The 24,163-nt window shown below is 42.1% G+C and overlaps 1 protein-coding gene across 13 annotated transcripts in view; it reads right to left on the bottom strand.

Moving 5' to 3' along the window:
* Positions 1-24,163, bottom strand: part of CIT (citron rho-interacting serine/threonine kinase) — a 106,211-nt gene that overhangs the window by 33,718 nt on the left and 48,330 nt on the right. For 11 of the 13 annotated variants that reach the window (XM_083589669.1, XM_083589671.1, XM_083589670.1 and 8 more), the window contains 7 exons: positions 20,503-20,598; positions 17,458-17,574; positions 16,130-16,239; positions 14,897-15,071; positions 12,782-12,979; positions 9,015-9,068; positions 2,280-2,477 (listed from right to left, as the gene is read on the bottom strand). In XM_083589669.1, coding sequence (XP_083445795.1) covers positions 2,280-2,477; positions 9,015-9,068; positions 12,782-12,979; positions 14,897-15,071; positions 16,130-16,239; positions 17,458-17,574; positions 20,503-20,598 — 948 coding nt within the window. The remainder of the gene's footprint in view (positions 1-2,279; positions 2,478-9,014; positions 9,069-12,781; positions 12,980-14,896; positions 15,072-16,129; positions 16,240-17,457; positions 17,575-20,502; positions 20,599-24,163) is intronic. The other 2 variants (XM_083589672.1, XM_083589662.1) reach the window with 1 other exon arrangement.

Here is a 24,163-nt window from a genome sequence, read left to right as displayed (position 1 = left end):
ATATTTAATGGGAGGGAATTCCAAAAGGGAGGGGCCACCAAACTAAAGGCCTGTCCTCTTGATAAGGCCCTCACTTGCAGATCACAGTGATCAGTTGGGTATTTAAGGAATGATTTTTCAGGTATCTCTGATAAGCTTCAGAGAAACTGCAGAATCCTCCAGAAGTATGTACAAAAAACCATTTGTGTTGTGCCGTACAGTGGCGTAGCGTGGGGGGTGCAGGGGGGGCCAGCCGCACCGGGCGCAACATCTGGGGGGTAGGGTTAGGGGCGCAAATCCACGGGTTAGGGGGCGCAAATCCACGGGTTAGGGGGCGCAAATTACTTGCCTTGCCCCGGGTGCTGACAACCCACGCTACGCCACTGGTGCCGTATAATCTTTACTGTTCTGACATCAAATATGGCCGTTATTTTAAGTCAAAAAACTCCATGAAATTGTATCTGTTTTCTGCCCTTCAGTTAAAACCAGGATCAGGTTGGTTTATAAACAAATTTGGCAAAAATATAGCAAGCGATAAAACAAGAAACACATTAAAGCAAACAATCCGACACCAAAATCCCACTAGCAATTTCAAAGCCTGGTATGAAAAAATGAAAAGCACAACAAGGCAAGCCCCCTTGGGGAGATAATTAAGTGTGTAGAACTGTGTGATGTAGTGATGTGAAGACAAATGCTTGAATAGGCTAAATGGCTCCCCTTCAGTGCCTTCCTCTGACCCTAAGGCTGAGGAAATAGGAACATGAGATGGTGAGCTATGTCAATGGGGACATGTCTCCTTGTGGCAGGCTCTTGTGCTTACGGATGGAATCTCTTGTGTTCATTAGCAATGCCTCATACATATTTCTTTTCCATTCAATTTTACTGTGTACAAAGTCTACTGCCAATCAGACAGTTGACTAGACAACTTGCTGTTGACTCTAAGTGATGTTCTGCTATCAGTTTGTCACATGCCTTAATAGCAGCTGCCAACATTTTGGATGCTCCTCCTGTATCTTTCTGGGTAAGGTTCAGACTATGGATAAATAAAAGCTTCCGACAACCACTTTAGAAGTTAATATTTAAATTTTTTTTTTTAAAAAAAAAATCAGATTTTCAAATACCCTTCAATAGAACAGATGTGTGAAATTCACCAAGCAAAGAGGCTCAGTAAAATCTTGCCACCATCAAGATTAGTAGATAAGGTGTTCACTTTCTGGCTTTCCCCCCCATGACAGTACTTACTGGTACAGAGTACTGGCATCTCTCTTTTTGCTGCCTATGGCAGTCGTTTTGTGCTGGCACCAATGGCACTTTTATCAATGTATGTGTACCAGCACCTCATTTTTTCACTAAGAAAAGCACTATACCGTATATAAAACTGTCTCGGTTAATTAGGTGAAAGATTAAAGCAAGCCAAAGTCAGGACACCATGACCTGTGATTTAAGCAAAATATTTACTTCTTGTTAATTAGAAACTTTGCACATGCTCAAAATAATGGTATAGTGAAGGGAACTGCTACTTTGTATGCAAACCCATTACAACTTTAAAAGGTAAAAAAATCAACTGGAAAAAGAGGAAGTCGGACAAGATTAGATGGCAATGATGGTGCCTGCCATCAAGCAACCCCTCTGGAAAGCTTCTAGTCTCTGCCTTCATGTTGACCAGCCCCAAACCTGCCAAGTTCTGTGTAGTACTTGACTGCTGTATCCCACACTGTGAAATACTATCAATAAAACGTGAGTTTTGTCTTAGCAGATTCCATCTGTTCCACTGTCTGACTTTAGAAGGGGGGAAAATGAAGTTCTGCAAATTATAAAGATAATTCGTATTCTTATATAGTAGTTATAGCTTAGATAATTTGTATTTTTGTGTTTTGCATGCACACACTCATGCGTGTTTGCATGTACTTTTGCTTTAACAACAATGCTTTTTATATCATTTCATTGTCACTTCGATTCCTGTGACTTCGTCCTTTGGTTACTTATACTTTTGGGATCCCCCTCCTCTGTTATCCTCTCCCCCAACCCTATATTTTGGTCACATATTTGGTCTACACTCCAGTCCAACAGGCAATTCTTTAGGTTATTCTGCTTCTGTTGTCCAATTCTGGCACAATCTGATTCAGGATTGTGTGCTTTTAATTGTGAGACAAGAGCTGGCGATAGGAGAGTCTTGACTCTGAGGAGGAGGCAAACCATCAAAGCCCTACAAAGACCTCCAGTGACTGAATATTTAGTCTCACACTTAGACAAAAGCCTTGAGAAAGTTGGACTTTACAATGCAAATTCTGAACACCTACTTGCTTCTGGCTGGTCAGCTGCATCTCTCGCTCCGTGATCTCGCGACGGAGGTGGTCTACCTCGCTTCGCAGCTGCACTACCTCATCATTTGCCCCCGAAGCCTCATCTAGTTGTTTGGACAGGAAGAAATTCTGGTTGTTCAGCTCAGCGTTGTCCTCACTCAACTGATTCAGCTGCTCTTCCAAGTCTGTAATCACCTAAATAAAAATAATAAGCCAGAGAACCTAAGATAAATGGGGACTAAGGAAAAAAGGTTAATAAGGCCAAGATTCTTAAGATAAATGGGGACTAGCCAAGTCTTTTTTGAAAGTCAAACTTCAAACCCTAAAGAATGGGTTTCTGTAAAGCTCAGTATACTGTCTTGTAGGCTGATACATACCTAACAGATACACACTTTGAAAATCTGGGGACTTCAGGGAGAGGAACACAGCAGACCGAACATCTTCTGCCGGCAAGTTGCCGATGTGAGATAATTAAGACAAATCTTGGCTATTGAATTCACTCTGGAGATGAGTGAACAGGGGATTAACCTCTGATGCTCTGATAAAGCCATGAGTACATTGCCAAAAGATTGTCGTGCAACTGATTGTACAAGAGCCAGCTGTTGCACAAGCTTCTGCTAGCACAACTGTTGCGTTCGATTCTTTTGTTGTGCAACCTTTAAACTCTGCTGTCTGCTAGCACAAGAGCTCTTGCACCAGCAAACAAGAGAATGTCGGATACAGCCCTAAATGGCTGCGTCTAAAAGTGTCAAGTAAAGGATTTTTCACCAAGTAAAAATTGCTCATACCAAGTCTGCACCTACCCAGTTTTAAGCTGATGTAACTCAACTTGCTTCACTATTGAGCATCACCACACTGTTCAGGTTCATACTTCTTGGCTTTAGGAATATCCATTCTTCCCTTGGGCAACTTTTAAACTTTGTCATCTGCTAGCACAAGGGATCTCACCCTAGCAGACAGAGAACGTTGGATACGGACCTTTGTCTTCAGAAGAGCTAAGCTTAACTCAGCCTTAAGGTACAAAATACATTGCATTGTAAAATTTTTGTGTCCTATGGCATGACTTTGAGAGCGCATCGTTGTGGCAAAATCCAGGAACTGGGAGTCCACAGTTAATGGTCTTCTCCCCAAACTTGCTGCATGGTGAAAAAAGGGCATAAGCAGATTGGTTTCTCTCTCCAAACCTTACACTATGCTATCTGAGGAAAGGTGATGCTAGCTTTCAAAAGAGAGATTTTCATAATACCCAACAGAGAGCTCTTTGAAGAGAGGTGCATTATCTGGAATGGCACTCTCTTAAAGCGTGTTTAAAAAAGAAAAAGAAAACCAAGCAGAACTCGCAAACCGCTAGAAAAAGCCACACACACTGATTTAACAAAGACTGGATTTCTAATGTCAGCAGAGTTAAGGACAGCAAGATGAAACGTGAGGGAAAATGTTTGGCAGCACAACAGATTATAAGAGGAAAGTCAATATCAGCGTTAAAATAAGAGATAAGAACCAGGCAACAATGCTTTTGTGCAAACAAGTGATGTCCAATGTTTTAAGCAGTAGTGTAGCAATCTGGAAACATCTCCCCACCCCCAGCAAAATGCTGAATTCAACTATCCCATGTTAGTACACAGCTATATTGGGACAGAGGTTGGGGTTGGGGAGAGAGAGACAGAAACCAAACAAAAAAACACAGAAAGTCACAGTAACTCTGGAATAAGAAAAGCATGGCTTTCTTTTAACACCTGCTCACACTATTCCACTACAGACAGAGGCAACACTCGCTATAACCACGGGAACAGATTAAAAAAAGCTGTTCTAAAAGACACTGGCCACCTACTAGTCTTCTAAAGCGCAACCGCAGCAATTTTTTAAAATTCTTTTTTGGAAGTGAAGTTTAAGGGAAAGAGGGAGGGAAGAAAATGAAGAGGAAAGAAAGAAGTGAGGGTGGGAATATTTAACAGGAAAGTATGCCCCATATTACCACTTAAATGTGGACCTCCTCCATTTTAAAAAGCAGACAATCCCTTTTCTTATGTGTAACTTAAAGCACACTACTGTAATTTTGCACAACAAGAAAGGTATAGTAGAATAGGTATGGGTGGAAATTTTGTTCTTTAGAAAACATATAACGCTGATAATATCTTCCAACTGGTGGATTGGAAAAGTTGCTGGGAGAGGATGAGGGGCAGCAGCAGGTGGGGAGGAGAAATTAGGGGAAAGTGCTTCTTCAGTGTTGTAAATGAATACTGGTTTGGACTGAAGGTCGTCATCATGGGGTAAAAGGGTCTGTACGTTTTATCCTGGTGCATTTGCTCGAGCTGTTTGAAATAGGATCCCACAAGAATACCCTTTGCTCCCAAAGGGAACATTTAATCTAATCTCACAAAATAAATTACTGATTTCTAGTACCATCCAGGAGGACTTCTTCCCCTCTTCTCTTTTTAAGAAGAAGGTGTCTGCGTTAAAACAAAACCACTGCGGAGTACAAGGCTTTTTCTTCTAGATATTTTGATCCAGAAATAGTCAACATGGTGCCCTCTAGATGCTGCTGAACTACAACTCCCATCATCCCTGATCATTAGCCAATGCTGGCTGGGGTTGGTAGCAGTTTTAGCCCATTAAATCTGGCAGGCACGATGTTACCTAATCCTGTCCCAGTCCAACTGCTTGTGACTTATCAAAGGTTAGGTGAACAGTTGATTAAAAAGGGTGTTGGGGATTTCTGTTAACATATTACACACATAACTCTGAAACATCAGGCCAAGAATATTATTTTATCATGACCAACAGTGGCACAGAGCACTTGCTTCCTTTACGAATGTTCCTTTATACGCGGACCCAGATTTTATTCAGTTTCTAAATAGTGTGGACTAAAAGAAAACATGAATATGTGTTGGCAGATCTCTCATCATGTTGCTACTAGCTTAGAAGGAATTTAAATAACCTAAAACAATATGTTGAAAATCACTCTGAATACACTGGAACTCATTTAACTAGCAAAGTAGACATCAAAGAAGGCATACAAAAGGAAGCACTTCCTATTTCAATGTATAATCAATTATGAAACTCATTGCCACAGGAAGTTGTCATGGCAACTAGCCCCTGTGCATATATCTATCAGTGGCTCAATCAGGTATGATAAATAAAATGGAACGGATTATATTGAGGTGACATGACACCAATTAGCAGGTGTGCAGAGGACAAAAGCAGCAATGTATCACTTCCATCCTGATATCTTCTTTTTGAGTTTCTCTGTGCTGTTTGGGCTGATCTCTACTGTAGACAATTGCTAGATTAAGTGGGCCATTAGTCTGATCCACCAAGGCAAGACTTTGGGTAAAAATTCTTGTCCACTGACTCATCCCCCAAACCCTTCCCTTGACAGATAGTTAATAAATGCATTTCTCATGTGCATCATAACTACAAGTGCATAGCGATCCTTACAGTGCAAGGCAAAACACTATGACTCTGCTCAGAAGCAACACTAAACCAAGTGAACCCAGGCCAGGGAGCACACATACCATCAGATCCTCAAAGAACCACCAATGGTCTGATGGAACTGTTGGGGCAGCTCCTTCCACACCTGCTCTGCAGCCTGGAGAGGCCTGAGTAAAGGCAGGAGTGAGGGAGCACAGATACAATACTTACATACATTCCAATACAGGCTGGAAAAGATCCCTACTTATAATGCTTGTTGGAAGAAGGGTCTCAGTAGGCACTGAAAAGACAACAGAGACGGCGCCTGCCAAGGGGAGGGGATTCCAAAGGGCAGGTATTGCAGGAGGTGGTCGACTATATAAAAGGTGTGAAGCAATTATTTTGGGTATGCCCCCATTTCCTCCTGTCTCCTGGGAATAAGCATGACAACAGACATATTGCACCCTTTGCTTGAGGATGAAGTATAAAAAACAGTCTTGATGCAGTATGGTCTCTATATACATAAACAGCAAAATATGGTAGCACAAGCCATTCATCTTTTCCAAACTCCAAACCACCCTTGGCTTGTTCATCTAATTCCTTCATCTAGGAAAGCAACTGCAATCTGCAGCTTCCAGTTCTCCATCAAGAATCATCACAGATGGGATCTGGAAGCAAAACCTCCAGTATCAAGGCCCCAAAAGCTTAGGCACAAGAGATAAAACAGCGAGGGCCTAAATGGAAGACTATGCTCCAACTTCCTAAGGAAACAACCCACACACAGTTGTCTATTAGCCGAGCTGATGCAAAGAAGCAATTGCTTATATAGCTGAAATGAGCATAGACCAAAAGCTATGAAAGAGATGTTTGGGTTTATGAGAAGTCATGGCAAACTCCTTAGCTTTCCATATTTGTATTCTCAATTTTTACATGTACACCTCTATCCTATTGGCAGACTGTGAATGAATAAAACGATGAGACACTTAGTGGGGTTGCAGACTATCTTGAATTTGAATAAAAAATTGACAGGAAAAAAAGTTGTCCCTCCAGCACACAGGAAACCACAACAATTTCAGCTGCAGCTTTGGTTTCCCATTTACCCAAACCAGGCATGCACACCCAAGCTGAAGCTCACAGGGAGAGGAGAAAATGCCAGTTGCTTGGGGAAATGTTTAATACAATCCCAATAGGTTTTGGGATATAGTCCTTCTTCAGGGGCAGGTTTAAAGAAGCAATTCTCATCAAGTATGTGAAACGACAAATGAATTACTATAGTGGTTCAGGCACTCTTGATGAGATCTGTTATTTGAAACCTCCTTTTTCCTATCACGTGAACAACATAACCCTTAAAACCTCCAGAAGTCTTCTCAACCTTCTTGGAAAGCTCAGGGGAACATGAAGGAGGCTCCCAGAGAAATCCCAGAAATGGCAACTTATTTGGTGACTATTCCACAATACAAGAGAAAATCAACTTGCACTGAAGAAAATGCCCAATTTCTTCCAACAGGCTTTCATTTCCATGTCCTTTTTGCTCCTCCAGGGTTCTTTGGTCAAAGTCCAGGGTTCTTTGGTGATTATTAGCAGCAGGGAATGGATTTTTAATCCAATTCCCTTTTCCTTGATTTTTCTTTCTTTCTTTTGAAAAAGCAATGTGGCTTTGCTGCAAAACAAAGCCTTCAACCTCTAGCCTTGGCCTCCTCTATGGTGTAAGGTTATGTCTTTCCTTACAAACCAAGTCAGCCTTGGTACCAATGACATTTTGAGTCATTTATTTTACCTTCCCTATTATTTGCCTAACTCCAGTAGCTTCTCTCACTATTGTTACGTTATGACTTCTGCATAAGGACACACAAAACCTATGCAACTATCTAGTTCCCTACAACGAGAACAAAAAAAAGTTTCTACTCATGCTTTTGCTCACAACAGCACTCCTTCAAATTCTTCAGCATCTTTAGTAAGGATAACCTCCAATACCTGAAATGTACACTAGACAACAAAGCAGCTGAATGTGTGAACTGGAAAGCATTGTATTTGAGGTGATACAGTGATGTGACAGTTCAGTTTGTGGTGTAGTACCTGCAACAGACCCTTCCACAGGTTGAAATCGCCACCTGATGTTGCGGTCATCAAATGATGAATATGCATGCATAAACCAGCACTTTTTTTGCTAACTTAAAGAACAGCTAAAGGTTACACACAAACTGGTAAGAGATATTTGGAGCCACATGGCTGTAGTAGAGCTCTATCATACTGAATGATGTGTGAAAGGAGATCCTTTGGTGGCATGTATTTTATGAAGAAATCCAGTACATGAAGCAGCCAAGATGATAAAGGAGGGAATCTTCCATTTCTAAAAGCTGCTTAGTTACTACTTTTGGGGTACACTTACCTCTTTTACAGAGAGTGCTTAGCCATAAGCCTTTCCTCCTTTTACTTACTTGCTTTCTGATTTAAAAATCTAAAACACTAGAGACATTTCAACTCCTAAAAAATATTTATTTCAAGGCAGACCACTTTGGATCTGTATCTTGAGGGCAAACTACCAAGAAAACACTCTCTCTCTCTCTCTCTCTCTCTCTCTCTCTCTCTGTGTGTGTGTGTGTGTGTTGTTCAATTGCACAAAATGTAGAGGTCTTGAAAAGCAGTCAAGGAGCCTTAAAAGGCTCACCAAAATGCTGATGGCAGGAAAAGGAAACTGAAAACAATAATCTACATATGCATGGTTCTGTAGGAAACTTTAGGGCTACTTCACGTTACACACCTCAGTAATGGAAAATAAGACTACATGCAACAATTGCTCAATCTGTTTATTGGCACACCCATGTCACACTTCAAATGTGACAAGTGTACGTACTTTTTCTTACATACAGATGAAATACTGCCACTGCTGCAGCCTACAAGTCGTTTGGTAGTCAGGCTACAATAATAGGAACATTTGAGCCTAGCTAAATGCCCTCCTTTGTCTTCCATCCTACTGTACTATGATAGTTCCCTTCACCTGTAAGGGGGGAAATGTTATCTCTATATATACATCACTTGTTGCAGCTGCTACACCATTCTTATTAGCTGCACTACAATGAGATTTCATACTGGCTTCTTCAAAAACTTGAGAAACACTGTCAATTTTAAATCAGGATAAAATCTCTAAGCTGAGATTCACCTGAGATCTAAAGAAGCAATCCAATCAGTCTTGGTCCTGCTAACTCCTTGAAAGCAAAAGGCCATGTCATGAACCCTTGTCTTCAAGGAGCAAAATTAAGATTGTTTTCCTTCCTTCTCCTTAATTTCAAAATAATTCAATGATCCGTATTTAATACTCACTGTGCAGCTATTACGAAGGGCTTCAAATTTACGCTGGATTTCATCTCTATGAGCCTAAAGGAGGTAAGAAGTTGATCATCAATTTTTTCATACATTACTTTTAGAATCCAACAGCTGTTTTCTTTCTTTCTAAATGAACTGCAGAACAATCTACCAGCAAGCAAAGTTAAAAAGGCAGATGCTGCAGGCTATGAATGCTACCAGGACAAAAGAACCAAACGTTGTGTCGACTTAAGGCATCCTCATGCTTCCGTGTTCTCAGCTACTGGAGCTAAATGTACAACTGAATGCACTGCTTCGTGGCAAATGCCAAAATATTCCTTTTCAGCGGCCTTCAGAAGGTAGCTGCCATTTAATAAGAGTTTTGAAATGGCTTGCCTTGCGTTTTTTGTTTCCGCATCTGAGCTACTACTTCATGGGATTTAAAAATAAATAAATAAATCCTACACATGTATTTAAGAGTCCACACACAAACACAAAGTGTTAGAAAAGCCTATCATGGAGATTAGGCAAACTTACCAAGCAATTCAGCCACACAACCACAAGCCTAACAAGCAGCCTGATGCCTTCCCAAAGGAGTGACGAAACCAACTAATAATTTTATGCTTATTATTGCTTGGATCATGGAAGTCTAACATTCAAAGACATGAAGCATTTCGATTCAAGACAACTGTGAAAAGGCATGCACCGTTTTAAGTGTTTTTGCAAGCAAAGTGTGACACAAAGACAAAGCTCATCTTCCAGCCACTGGACCCTCTCCCATCAGTCCGATTGAGGCAGTCTCAAGCCGCAGCAAAGGGACTCTCAGGTCACTAGTTGCTAAGTGGACGTTTCTTCTTGATTCAAGCCAACCCATTCATTCCCAAGACACCCAAGGCGGAAAAGCTGCTCAACCCATGTCTGAAGTGAATGACTAGAAAATGAACTTTTTCTTCCACCAATCAGCTGAAAGAGGCTCAAATGAGACCCCCCCTCCCCCCTTCCCAGCATTCCACTAGATTTAATACCCAATTCTTAATGGGGTGTTTGAATCATTAGACTGAAACAGGAGCTCTTTTGAGGAAATGCAGGTTGTCATTTTAGTGCTAAGTGAAATCATCTCATACAGCATGCCCCTGTTTCTATTGGCCTAGAAGCCAAGTATTCCACATTTCCGTATCTGCACTGGAAAAGATCGGATAGAGAAGCAGAGCAGTGGCCAACCTTTTGCAAGTGTGTCAGAAGTCCAACGTACAAGACATTGCCATTCTAACAGGCACTACAGCGCATGTGTAGATCTCTCCCACCACCCTCCAAAAAACGAAGAAACCATTGGGCTAGGTTTTGCCTCGCATCCACTGAGCCAGAGAGCAGGCAGCAGCACAGCATGGCAGAGGTTGGCACTATGGGCGTTTCCAAGCCGCACTGTGACCCTTTCCCATGGAAAGCTTCCTTATATATTTGTCCAGCTGGCCCAGCATTGTCTACTCTGAGCACCAGTGTCTCTCTGGAGCCCCAAGTTCCATTAGTTTGGGAGCAGGCAATGCAATTATAGATTCTAGGTAACTTTGGAAAATCACATTACAGAAAGCATTACAGTACAACCACCCATGTGAAAAGTCACCCTATGCTCTCTAACATGACCCACGGACCCTTGGGCTTCAGTCTAGGAGTGTCACAAACTCCTAGTTCCTGTGCCACTTATGGCACCCATGCCTCAGGTTGACCACTCATGGGATAGAGCACGGCATTCATTACTCACAAGTTTCCTGCACTAGTACAGTTGCATTTCCTAATAGTTAGCACTCAGCTGATGTGCATCTCTGAACGCAGAAGAGGTCGGGCTTTCCTTCCCCAGGATACTAATACCACAAGCAATACATGCACAGGTCTACTGCTTAATCCCTCAAGCCCCAAGGTACAGCTGCAAAAGCGGTTAAAGGGGTCCCTAATGAAAGACACTGTTCCTTTCATTAGCATCCACTGAGACACAAGCCCACTTCCAGCACTGCTGGATGCACGAAGCCACAGCTGGCAGCCAAAGCAGGAGTTAATAATCTCTACCACCCAACAATTTGGCAAACCTTAAAGTGAAGATCCAGCTTCATAAAGCACATCGTTGTTTATTTGGGTTTCTGTTTTTGTTTTGCAAGGGCAAGATCTTTTTTAAAAAAATCAGTAGCATATAGTATACATTTAGGTTCAGTTCAGGGGAGGGGATAAAAAAATGAAAGAGTACCTTAATGAAGGATTCACTATTTCTGCATAGTAAGATATACAACTGACACCTTTGTTAGGGAACAAGTATAAGGCAACATTTATTTCACCAGCTTCCTTTAAAAACGGGGCAGCATGAAACTACAATATTAAAGAGAATCCTCACCCACCCAAACAAAATCTCAGTACTTCTGTGAAAAAAGGGACACAAATCCATAGGAATGATGGTTCTGAAACATCAGTTACTTACCTGTAACCAGCCTTTTTCAAAGTTAAATCTGACCATTAATTTATATATATATATGGGCAGAATGTCACCAAACTTTCATGAAAATAAAGACATTGTACTTCAATAATATGCTGTATTTGGAGGCTGAGGAATCTATGCCCTATACTGAGTTATCTCAAGGGAAATCCACATGAAGCTGCCACCAATTCTTAGAGCTACTGCCCTTTCGGGGGTTGAATAGGGTTACAGAGGGACCCTTTTGTCGCACTTCTTGCCTCTAAACCAGGATATTTCAATGCCAATGCTGTACAATCCTAAAGTAGTTATGAAAGGCAGAGCATATGGTGTTTCAGAATTCAAGGAATACTGGATAAGAGCAGGCCCCAGCTTGAGTTCAGTGTTAGTTTATATTCTGATATCAAGGCATGATTCAGAGCACAGAGAAGAAGTCTACTGCAGGCATTTCTTCCCCCTTTCAGAACCCTTGATCATTCACTCTCCCAACTTTTCCTTCTACAGCTTCATGACAGCATCTCAACTCACGTAAGGACTTTAGGTGCTCTCAGTGCACTCTTTAAAACAGAGCACTCCAGTGTTAGTCCACTGCTTGTAAACCCACTGAAAATAATAGACGTGGCTAATTTAAGTCCATTAATTTCAATGGGTCTACTCGGAGTACAAAGCTTAGCTGGTTACAATCCTCATGTTATGCTGGGTAAACTCTTCCGAAAGATCATTCACCAACGGATCATCTTCCCCTCCTCTAAAAAGGCCTGGATGTAAAAGCCTTTGTGTCTGGACTGGGTTTCAAAATGGCAACAGAAATGGGAGTTTCTTCTCAATGTCACTTAGCTGTGCTCCTGTTTCAAAGAAACAGGTAGGAGGAATGAGACTGGTGCCCCAAAGAAGGAATTTGAAGACACCATATATGGGTACTTTCACTGAACCCAAAATGACTGTCTAAATCTTGAACGTTCCAGATGACAAGTAGAAAGTAGAACAATGGCAACGTTCTAGTCCTTAAAAGGAAGTCACCATGCCTGATCAGGCATATTTCCTTTACTCTGAAGAGACAAACCCAGACAAAGAAAAACATCACATCTATGGAGGCTGATCCATATGAAAAAAAATAAGTGTAGATCTGTTAGGAGCACATTTTCAACAAACATCAGAGACATAAGATGAAGCAAAGCAAAACAGATCAAGCTAAGCCATCTGCAGATGATCATTCTCAACCAAGGGTATATTTCAATATTACAATTTCAAGCCAGTAAAGAGCATCACTGGATCGTATGCTTCAAGGGCACAGCTCCTTACACCAGCCCAGAATTCTGGAGCTTACCGTCAGAGCTTGGATCTCCTCTTCTGCCTCAGCCGTGGTCTCCTCTAGCTCAGTTTTAGCCTCCCGGAGTTGACTTTCCAGGGCTGCGCGGGCAGCCTGCAACCCCGAAATCTGAGATTCCCTCTCCTGGAGGGTGAGCTGCAATTCTGTAAGCTGCCGCTTCAACTCCAATTTTTGTTCTTCATGTTCAAGGCTAACCTGAAGAGTTTAAATACAGTATTGACACGTATGAACTTCAAAATGGAAGTTTGCTTAAGATCTTTCAGCAATGTCCTTCTGCTGTTTATGTAGGACAAAAAAGTCATCTCCATGCAGAGGAACACCTGGACATAAATCTGATATCAGATAGGATAATATTCACAAAGCAGAAGGAGAACATTTTAATCTCCCTGGATACTCTGCTTCTGACCTGGCGGTTGTCATTCTCCGGAGGAATTTCAAAGGGTGAAATAGCTGAATTTATTTGGGTCTGAAATGAGACAGTGGTTTCCTGTCCTGCTACAGGCCTGAACACAATCATCCTAGCACTGCTGAGTGAATTATCACGAACTACCACTGCTATGCATGTTCAATGGGCTTATTTTGCAAACACTGAAACTCTAACTGAATTGTCACAAATTGCTTTTCTTACATGTTACCATGACAGCTCTATTTTTTGAAAAACGTATACCAAGGATCATACTACACCTCTACTGAAGTGGCCTCTGGTCCACAAAAGCTTATGCTGTAACAATCACAACCCACCACCCATGTGGCCAGATGTACATGAATTGCTCAACTGCATGCAAGGACAGGCTTTCATTTGGAAAGCTTCCCCCCCCACACACACACCTTAACTGACCCTCATATCCCTTTTCAACAACACCTGCATTCCTTGCAGCTCATTCCTCCAATGAAAACCACCCTCAGAATATTTGCCTCTCTCCATACACAGATCAACATTAATTTTCACTTCTTCCTTCCTAATACTATGGGACGCCATTTTTGACAGTGAGGATATAATCTAATACAGGTGGCTCCCCACTTACGCAGAGGTTACATTCTCCACCACACACTGTGTGCATAGATCGTGTAAAGTGGGGAGTACCGTCTAAATACCCTTTAAACACCCTCTATGCCACTTTCTCTTCAACCCATACCAAAAATACTGTATCCAAAAATATCCACAACTAGAATTGAAACTCTGGGGCTGGCAGGAGGCTGGAGGATGCACAGGAAAGTGGCTGTTGCTGCTGCAATACCCTGCACGTCAGCTGTTAGGCGGGGAGGCTGAGCAGCGTAAACAAAGTCCTGCTGTGCCTCTGGTCTCTTTGGGGTTTCCTCTGCCCACACTGACGTCCTCCTTGGGCTCTGGGGAGGCCACAAGGACTCACCGGCTCTCTCCCGCCATTTCTGGGTTTGAACTGACTTATATACTCATGGTGCTGGAAAATAAATAAGTCAGAAGTGAACTGATCGCACATAAGTGGGGTGCCGCCTGTAGTTGTCTAAACGTCCAGCTAAGTAGGCTGTTGAGTTTCTCTCTCTGTCATTTCTTGTTTCGGCTGCAGTTCAAAAAGCATCAGCAACACATTTTCAAAATCCAAAACTGATCTTCCATCTGCCGTAAGCATTGCCACTTCTGAATAATTAAACCCGTCAGATGTTTATGGCAACCAAGTAGGTTAACATGCAGTTTTAAGGATGTCACCCTAGAAAAAGCTTCACGTACTGTTCTGAAGGAGGCCAACATTAAAATATACAATGAGGAAAAAAGAGTCACTTGTCTAGCTAGTCTTCAGACCCAAATTACAGATTGATCTACTCTGCGTACCACTGAAAACTGTGCCCAAACAGCCCTGTGAAAGCCATTCCAAGGAGACCTAAAATAATCATGTTGAGCAGCCACCCCACTTTCTCCCATGACAAGAGGCAGTCTCATCTTGAAGTTATGAACAGACACTCCACAGTTATTATCCTGTTCAAGGGGGTTGAGAAGCTTCACCTTCATTCACCTGGAGCTACCACAGGGACAGAGAAAATCTGCCACACTGCCATTTTGCCAGTGCCAGCTAGACAATTTAGTTTCATTTATAGAAGCAGCAGCAATACCGACATTGGCAAGCAAACTTTTACCTCTCGCAATCTAGTCTCCAGCTCCAACAAGCGAGCCTTGTCATTGTGGTCCTGATGACTGATTTTCTCCAACTGTTCCTCCAGCTTACTGTTCTGGGCCTCCAATTTTCCAGCTTGAGTTTCCAGATAAAATTTCTGCTGTCTGAGCTCAGAAATCATTTCTTCTTGGGCTTTCCTGAAAAGTGGGGGTGGGGGGGGGGAAGAGATGTACTCTAGTCCTGGCCAAAAGCCTTTTCTTACATTGGGGTGCAGAAGAAATGGCTCCCTAGGCCAGGAGTGCTGATGCATCGGCAGAGTCAACCCCATCCAATCATATGAACACTTTTATTTTGAAAAGGTCACATTTATCACCAAAACTGCTGCTATAGAGCACGGATGTAACTTGAGTCTTCTCCTTAATCACAAATGAAAATTGGCTAATCCTACAACTGGGCTTTAGGACAACAAGCTAACTGAATGCCAGTTGCTGCAAACCACAGGGGAAGTGGGAGAAGAGTGCTCTTGTGCTTGAGGGTTTCCCATAGACATCTGGTCAGCCACTGTGAGAATGCCGGACTAGATGGGCCAATGGTTCTTATGTTCAAAGTTAAGAGCAACCATTAAGATCTGCTCCCCCTTGTGACTTAATGCAGCTCACAACTACAGTACTGACAACACACCTGGAAACAGTAGTATACAGTATCTGCTTTCCCCCTGCTATATAACTATAAGCCTCAGGAGTTTGTCCTGTTGTATCCAATTCCTATCCTACTCAAGAGTAGACCCAATGAAACGAATGAGCTTGACTATGTCCTTTAATTTCAGTGGGTCTCCTCTGAAGAGAACTTTAGTCGGATACAAGTCACAGCTGTTAATTCTCCTACCTAAAGCTATCATTGCACGCACAAGAAATTTGCGTAATCTCAATTTTCCTCACTCAGAAAATGTCTCAGGAACTGAAAACGAAAATTTAAAGCAAAAATTAATCAAGTGGCATACCAAAAAATAAAAAAGAGGGAAAGGTTACTAAGGCACCTCACGCCAAAGGGACATTTCTGACTAGCAAGAGCTAATAGACACAGTAGCCGAACAGAAGGCAGTGGGGATTTCAGGGAGTTTCTCTTCAGCTAGAAAAATGCCCTCGAGTCATCGGTTCTTTATGAAAAGCACAGAAAAGGGCTTGTTTCACTAGCAGTTACAGGCACTCCAAACTTCCCCAGGGGGCTGTGAGCCAAAGGACAGCTTCATGCTTACATGTTCCTCTGCGTAAATAGGCTGCTATTTGCTGCAAGCTTATTAGCTTCAGACAGTTCCACTATTCTCTGTTCCAGAGACCTAATCTTTGAATCCATGGCATTGAGCATCTGAAAGAAAGATACCTACAGTTAATATGACTTAAGGGTGGCTTTCAAACTATGTTCTGAAGAGCCCAGAGGTTCCTTGGAGGCTTAAGCAAGGATTCCTTATATAAGAAGTTTAGTGGTGGCTGACAAGCTCACTTACCATTACTGAACTTCCTTTGCCATGCAAAACTGGGACACATTCTTAATTTGGAGAAGGGCTCAGAAGCTACTCATCACTTCATGTTAGCTGTGTGTGCACCCTACAGCACTCCCCAGAAACTTCAGCTGTATGCAGGCATTCCACGGCACATGTGCACAGGGCTCCTGCAGACAAGCTGATGTCATGGGGGATTTGAAAAATGCTGTGTGTGCTTCTTTCAGAACAAAGCAATTCTCTCCAGATAGGAATATATAGCATGGTGTCTTGCTGAAACAGATCGAATTATTCAAGCTGGGGAATGCAGTCACAGTTAACTGTTATATGGAGCATGTCCGGTTTAGCAAAGCCAAGTGGGGATTCCCATACAGAGGCACCATCAATAATCTGCTCATCTTTATTTCTACAAGAAACTAAAACTAGATTAAGAGCACACTACCCCTTGGATATTTGTGGACATATTTCAAGGGATCCCAATTTAGCACAAACAAGCCCTTTGGCTAAGGACCACACAGAAGCTGTTTACAATGCAGTTCTCTCAAACTGCTCTTAGGAAGCTCTTCAATGGCCCAATTCTAGGAGTTGCTGCTCTAGAAATAAGCATTTAGGATGAGTGCATTGACTGCATCTCAAGCAAAGCTGATCTAGGACACCACACTGCAATATAAGGGCGTCTTTCAACACAAGCTCTTGTGCAGCACAGGTTAAGGTAGAGATGAGCAAGGCAGTGATATGACAAGGTTTATATAATTACGAATGGCATGGAGAGAGTTGAGAGGGATATATTTTTCTCTCACACTGTCACCCTAGTGACACTGACTGACAGAGGCCCAGTTCGTGGAAATCAAATTCTGGCTTAATAAGCCAAGATACGCACAAGCTCCATTCACCCACACACAGCCCCATCAAGTGAATGGGGAGACAGCCAGGAAGTTGCAAGTTAACCATAGCTTCCCATTACATGCAAACCAAGAACTGTGGTTCACAACTTCCAAATAAGCCAGGATTTGAAAGCCAACTTTAAACCACAACTTCATATCCCAGCTTGTTTGTGTTTGTAAGCAAATCGGAGCTTCACATACTGCCTTCTGTTCTGCAAGAATTTTGCATTTTTCATGGGCTTCTTCCTCATGTTTTCTCAATAAGTTCTCAAGCGCATCCTTGTCTGCAAGATCTTTTTTCATCTGATGGTCAAGTACCTAAAAGAAAAAGAAATACATGCTTACTTTCTTCCTTCGTGCCTATTGCCAGTTGTCATCAAGGGGACCATTCCAGAATTAAGGCTGGCACAAGACATTTTGGTGCCTGAATCTTTTCCTATGGCAAACATTAGGAATATAAGGGAGCTGACCTACGCCAAGTCTAACCACTGGTCCATCTAGCACAGGGCTGTCTATATTACACCGACTGGCAGTAGTTCTCTAGGATTTGGGCCAGGAGTCTTATGCAAAGCACTATGCCCTTCCTCCTTTCTCGCTTCAAAGAAAAGGGCCGTAACATGGAGGCAGAGCACAAACCTTGTGTACGAAAAGGTCCTAAGTTCAGTTAAAGGAACTGAAGTAGCAGGACCAGTAATGACAACTGCCTCAACCCCTGGGTACTCGTTGTTAGCCAAAGTAGACAGTTACTTGACCAGGCAGGCCAGTGGCCTAATGCAGCATAAAGCAGCTTCTTCTGCTCACATATTTTATGTTAAATGAAACATTCTTCCCTTAATGAACATCCAATAATTTGGGAAAGGCAGGAGAAACTAATGATGTCAGAGATAACTCAAGTGGAAAGTGGTTACTTTCAGCTCTGGGAATTATCCTGAAGGTATCTCGGTTAATTGGCACATTATTAGATGTTAAGATATAATCTATGGTGCTAGTAAATCCTCTGGGGGAGATAAAAGTAAAATAACCCTCTTGATCCCCTTGACCGTGCCCATTGCATAACAAAAGGTTATGTTCACAAAGATATTTCCCAGCGTGGTTAGAGGTGGTGTCCATTGCTGCCCTCTGACAGATTTCAGGTTCATCCTCCAAGTTTAGTCCAGATAATATTGTATTTTGTGGGGAAACAATGCCGATCCGGGCACTGAAGTCGCCTCCCAAGACAAGCAGAGGGTTGGGTGACAAAGAGTCTATACTTTCGAGTAGTTGGGCCCTTAATGAACATGGGACACTACTGGGAACTAATAAATGTGAAGAAGGAGACAGATTTGACCTGCTGGAGCTGACTTGGGAGAACCGAAGCTGCTCAAAATTCCCACCACCAATTTGTGCTCCATGGACCAGAACTGTCTCTCACTCTGCCAGTAAGAATTCCCAAAACTCACTGCACAAAGCAGCTTGGGGCCACCTCTGTTAAAGAGGTCACACTCCCTTCGGTTACCAGGTATGAGCAGGTCTGCTAGATAAAGTGTTTCGATGCAATTCATTTTTCCTTCACAAATATATCCAAAGGTGTTTTGATTACGTAGAGCAAAGCGGCACAATATGCCATATTGGCTGTTAACAGGAGTATCAACTGGGTTCCCAGTATAAAATACAAAGATTGCCTTTTTGTTACATCACCAGAAATTACACCCTAGAAGCGTGAGTTTGAATTCCATTCCTGACAATCACCAGAAATTACATAGCAAACTAACTTCTAGTAGTGGTATGCGTGCATTAGTATCTGCAAAATTGTTTTTAACCACTGCTAAAACACGAGCATTTGGCAATTTGGAATTAATCTACCTTTCCCCCCCACAGTCACATAGTTTGTGTGTTTCACAATATAAAAATGTTTGTATTTTTTAAAGTTTGAAGGGGAACCTAAGATCATGCAGGTTGGAGTCTACTGTTCAGAGTCTTCTATTGTTACTATAGTCAAATACTTCAGTGCCCATTCTATGTCTTGTTTTCAAGTACCTGCTTCAATTTAAAGGCAGCATATAAGAGATTTTAGTAATAAATAATAACATCCTGACATCCATATAACTTTCCCCCCTTTCCGTGGTATTTAAGAAACATCTTTAAGAATCTTGAATCATGCTTTAAGCAAAGGTGTTTTCAGCAATTCTAAGGAGTTTCCTTCACATATCAGACTACTGTGCAAATGGACAGTAGCGCTGCTCACATCATAAAGGGGCAGCTGGGGTGGGGAAACCAAAGGACAAAAATTGTGCAATTTGAGTTTCCCCAATAAGTGACACCTATCATTTAATTGAGATGGTGCAGCATAATTTCACTCGTGTCCCCCCCCCCCCAAAAAAGTGAGTAAATGCATCCCTTGAGACACTGGCAGACAACACTGCTCTGAAAAAAACTTGACTACAGTGGTACCTTGGTTCTCCAATGCCTTGGTACTCAAACAACTTGGAACCCAAACACTGCAAACCCGGAAGTTAGTGTTCCGGTTTGCGAACTTTTTTCGGAAGCCGAATGTGCTCCATTTTGAGTGCCACACTTCCGTTTTGAGTGTTACGCTGAGGTTGCTCTGTTTTTGCTATTTATTTTGCATTTTTGTTTTTGCAGCTCTTTTTTTGTTTCATTTTTGTGACTCTGTGGAACCCAGTTCAGCTACTGATTGATTGAGTGATTGTGTGACTGTAGTACATTGTCTATTGCCTTCATTTTATGGATCAATGGTCTCGTTAGAGAGTAAAATTCATGTTAAATTGCTGTTTAAGGGGTTGTTTTTAAAAGTCGGGAACAGATTAATCCATTTTGCATTACTTTCTATGAGAAAGCACACTTTGTTTTTGGAACAGACTTCCGGAACGGATTAAGTTTGAGAACCAAGGTACCATTGTAGTTATGTGACCCAAACACAGCAACACTTTCCTCACTCCCCCTTTCTGATTTTCGGCCTTTTAAGATTTCACAAAAAAAAGATACCTTATTAAATAGCATTGCAAAACTACTTCTGACACCTGCAAAGCAACCATCTCCGACCACAAGGCACCACCAGCATGACAGAACAAGTCAACTAAGCATGTTTACCCGCTCCAAACACTGAGAGAGACAGAGACAATGCCTCAGAAGTGCAGGAGCGAGGGAGAAGGAAGTTGGAAACTTTAAAAGCACAACTACTTGGGGTTTTGTGTAGAGGGCCATGCATCTTTTAAGCACGCCTGAAGATAAAAAAGGTATCTTTACTTTGATCCTTTCTTCATACATCTGCTCTTTCTGTTTCAGATGCAACTCCAGGTGCTGCGCGGAGAGCTGTGCCTCCCGATGCTTCTCTTCTAATTCCTGGAAACAAAGGTTTAAACGTATCAAAGATTAAGGAAGAGGGGGAATGGCACCACAAGCACACTCATGAAACGCACACCACAAACTACGCATTTCTTGCTCCGGGAGAGACAATTACAGGTCAGGCCTCATCAGATAAACGCCCCATTTGGATGGCTCTTTCCAGATGTTGCAGCAACAACACACGCTGTCACACAAGCACACATTTTTAAAGAGACTTAGGCTACAATTATTTTGCTCGGGCACAGGTCAAAACTGATTTCACTCACTCTCTTGATTCAATAGCCTGCACACACAAAAGAAGGGTTGAAACAGCTTTCAAGGCCTTTGGCAAGTGATGCCATCAAGAAGTCACTGAATGGTTCAAAACATTACTGAATCCACTTGCATTCATGAGAGGCAAATGCCTGAAATGCATATTCATGAAAGTATATAAATAGTATGCAGCTGTTTAAACGTTTTCTTGAGAAGCCAGCCACTTTAATGATTGTTTTGCAGTATTTCTAATGGCTTTTATGGTTTGCTATTGCTGTATGTCAACCTGAAATTTTATGCGAGGGTGGTATTTAAATACTTTTATAAATAACTCAACAATCTAAGTGAGATATTTGAATCTAAGGCCTGGAATGTAATGCCCTTATTTCAATAAATAAATCCAGAGCCTCTCCTTCTAGGCCACAGAGTGCAGCTTCATATTTAACTTACAATCAGTATTATAGTGTGTATCTGTGTGCTTCTGGGTGTGTCTGGATCCTTCCCGAGTCGAGGAGTAGCCACTTAAAAGTCAATATAAGCTCAGAGGCAAAGATAAATAATTTTAAAGGATTGTTCTTCACCCGTTACCATAGCCACTGACAGCATCCACCTACACTTCCAAAAAACCTCAGACAAAATGTATACTTGGCAATTCTCTCGCTTGTCTAGCTTTAGTCTTTTTCAGAGCAGATCCCAGTTTGAGCGGGATCTTTTCTTAGTCAAGAGAAACGGTATGGTGCCCTTTTTTCCAATAATTTAGGAATTTACTTCCTCACCGTTTCCTCCAAAGGGATTCCCAGTTCCCAGGTCTTGAGTTTGCTCAAGAGGAGATAGGAAGATACCCTGATATGGGACAGCTCATCTAGAGGCATATGAGAATATATTGAAAGGGAATCCCACCTTTAAAAAAAAAAGTGTGTCTAAAGCTGCTTGCAAACGAGACACATTTCTTTGCCAGTTCGGATAGATCCCCAAAACCACAGCTTGCACTATAAGCATGGCGGCTTTAAAATGGAACTTCCGTTTTCTCGACTGCTGTCATCAACAACCGCTATGGCCCATCTACTATATGCACCAGCTTGCAAGGATGTTGTCAGCATCAACTAGAGTGAGGATAATTTCCTATGCTACAAGGCAGCGCTGAGGCTGATCCATCTGGCTGATCCAGTGGTTCATTAAGCAAGAGGGGCCTTTCATTTCTCTGATGTGTCCTTTTCTAACGCCACCATTCATCTCTTGTTCCCTTCCTAATGTCACCAATGCCTCATCCTTCAAGGGCCACTTCAGATGTGACCCATTTCCTCTTTGAAAAGCACCTCTTTGTAGGCAGAAGCATAGAAGCTTTGCATGGATATTACCATGCCTATTTTGCAGCATGCAACATCCCTGAACGCTCCATGTATTATGATCTAATACATAAGAGGCTTCACATTTCAGTCCAGAATAGGTAAACAAAATCCAGGAAACTGATTGGCTGATTTCCCCAGGGAGACTTGCCCCCCACCCACACATACACCTTTTTTAGTTCTAGCTAATGCAATGAGAGGTTAAAAGGTGCAGCTTTTGTCTCAATCTGGTGTGTTGGGACTTAACTGAATTCTGTTCTGAGCTGTCCAGCCTGGAATATCACTGAATCACATGGGTCGAGAAGCAGCCTGCAACCCCACACTAATGATACGAAGACATGAAACTGCAGTACCCTCCCCTCTGGAAAGGTTTAAGCAGTTCAGACACCTACTGCTGAACCTTTAATTACAAGAAGGTATAGATAACGTTGTTGTTGTTGTTGTTGTTGTTGTTGTTGCTTTTTCATTTGACTGCCTACTTGGAAGCAGCTACCTCTTTTATAAATAAAGATGTTCTGGATTTATTTTAGACTTTTCAAACTGTCTTATTGCAAAAGGCTTTATTTATAAGCCTAAGCAGGTTTCATACTATTGAGAGCTATAATCTGAGGTCTGAAGAGAAAAGTAGAGGGTACACAAATTCCTCAAGCTTAGCCCTCCCTCACCCTGAATTTTCTCAAATTAACATCATCATCATCATCATCATCTGGTTTTGTTTTTGCAGCAGCCTTTGGAGGATGATGGCAGTGATCTGCTGAAATAGCTTCTCTACAATTAAGCAGGGTTTTTTAAAAAATAAATAATGTTCTGTTCCCTTCCCACCCCTCTCCCCAGGGAGGCCCGCCTGGCACTAATCTTGCCATCGTTTCAGTGCCAAGCAAATATGTTTTTGTTTTCCTGGGCATTTGGGCCTCACAAATGATACACTGTCTCATTCAATCTGTTTTTAAATCTGTTTATGTGGTTTTTATCATTGTATTTTTTGCTTGGTTGTAAATTGTTTTTGGGTGCTTGTGTGATTGGGATTAGTAAAGCCCTGCTACGGAAGCTAAGAGCGTGTGTAGGCGTTCATATACCTTGGGGGCCCTCAAAGGGGGGGAAAGACAGTATAACTGTTTCTATAAACAAACAAATATGAGCAGGCATATATGCATGTGCCTGAGTGCAGACAGGCATACAACCACAATCCATATATATGGATGCACGCATAAGCAAATGGAGGATTATGTGCACACACAGATGCATGTCTAAGGATACGAACAGATGAGAGTGCAGAATACGCACCTACACACACACAGTTTTTGGACAGGAAGACTGATGCAAAACGAATGAATCTGAAACTGCTGAAATGTCCCTAAGTTGATCCTGCAGCAACAGCTGCAAGCCCCTCTGCCTGGCTCCCCAGTGAACAAAATTCATAAATAACAATGATGAGCATCGTAAACAAAAAGTGAAACTCATGTACAGCAAAGAAGGAAATCCTTTCTCTCCCATGCACTGAAAAGCATCCAACCATTTATATTTGGAGAGGAAAGAGTTACGATGACTCATTCGGTTCTTCAACAGGGAAGATGCAGCAGACATTGCAACACAGGAGAGGTTGCCAAGACTTCCCAAGCTGGGCTCTGCAGATTTTATTGTCACACAACTCAAAACACAGGATGGGTACGGAGTTTCCGAAACATGTTTTATTTGAGTTCTAGAGCTTCTGTCGAAGCAACTGGAAATTGTAAGTCTCTCTGACGTGGCAAGCAGGCGTTTTGAAATAACGTTGCAGAAAGGGTTCCCATCAAATTCCACTTATAATGGAATGTTAGAGGGCTACCAGGTGAGCAGGCAGGGATTTCACTATTGTTGTTGTTGCTGTTTAGTCGTTTAGTCGTGTCCCGACTCTTCATGACCCCATGGACCAGAGCACACCAGGCACTCCTGTCTTCCACTGCCTTCTGCAGTTTGGTCAAACT

Source organism: Podarcis filfolensis (assembly GCF_964270895.1).
Source record: "Podarcis filfolensis genome assembly, chromosome: 16".
NCBI classification, from domain to species: Eukaryota; Metazoa; Chordata; class Lepidosauria; order Squamata; family Lacertidae; genus Podarcis; species Podarcis filfolensis.
Note: the sequence above shows the minus strand (reverse complement) of the source record. Positions and strands in the feature narration are given on the sequence as shown.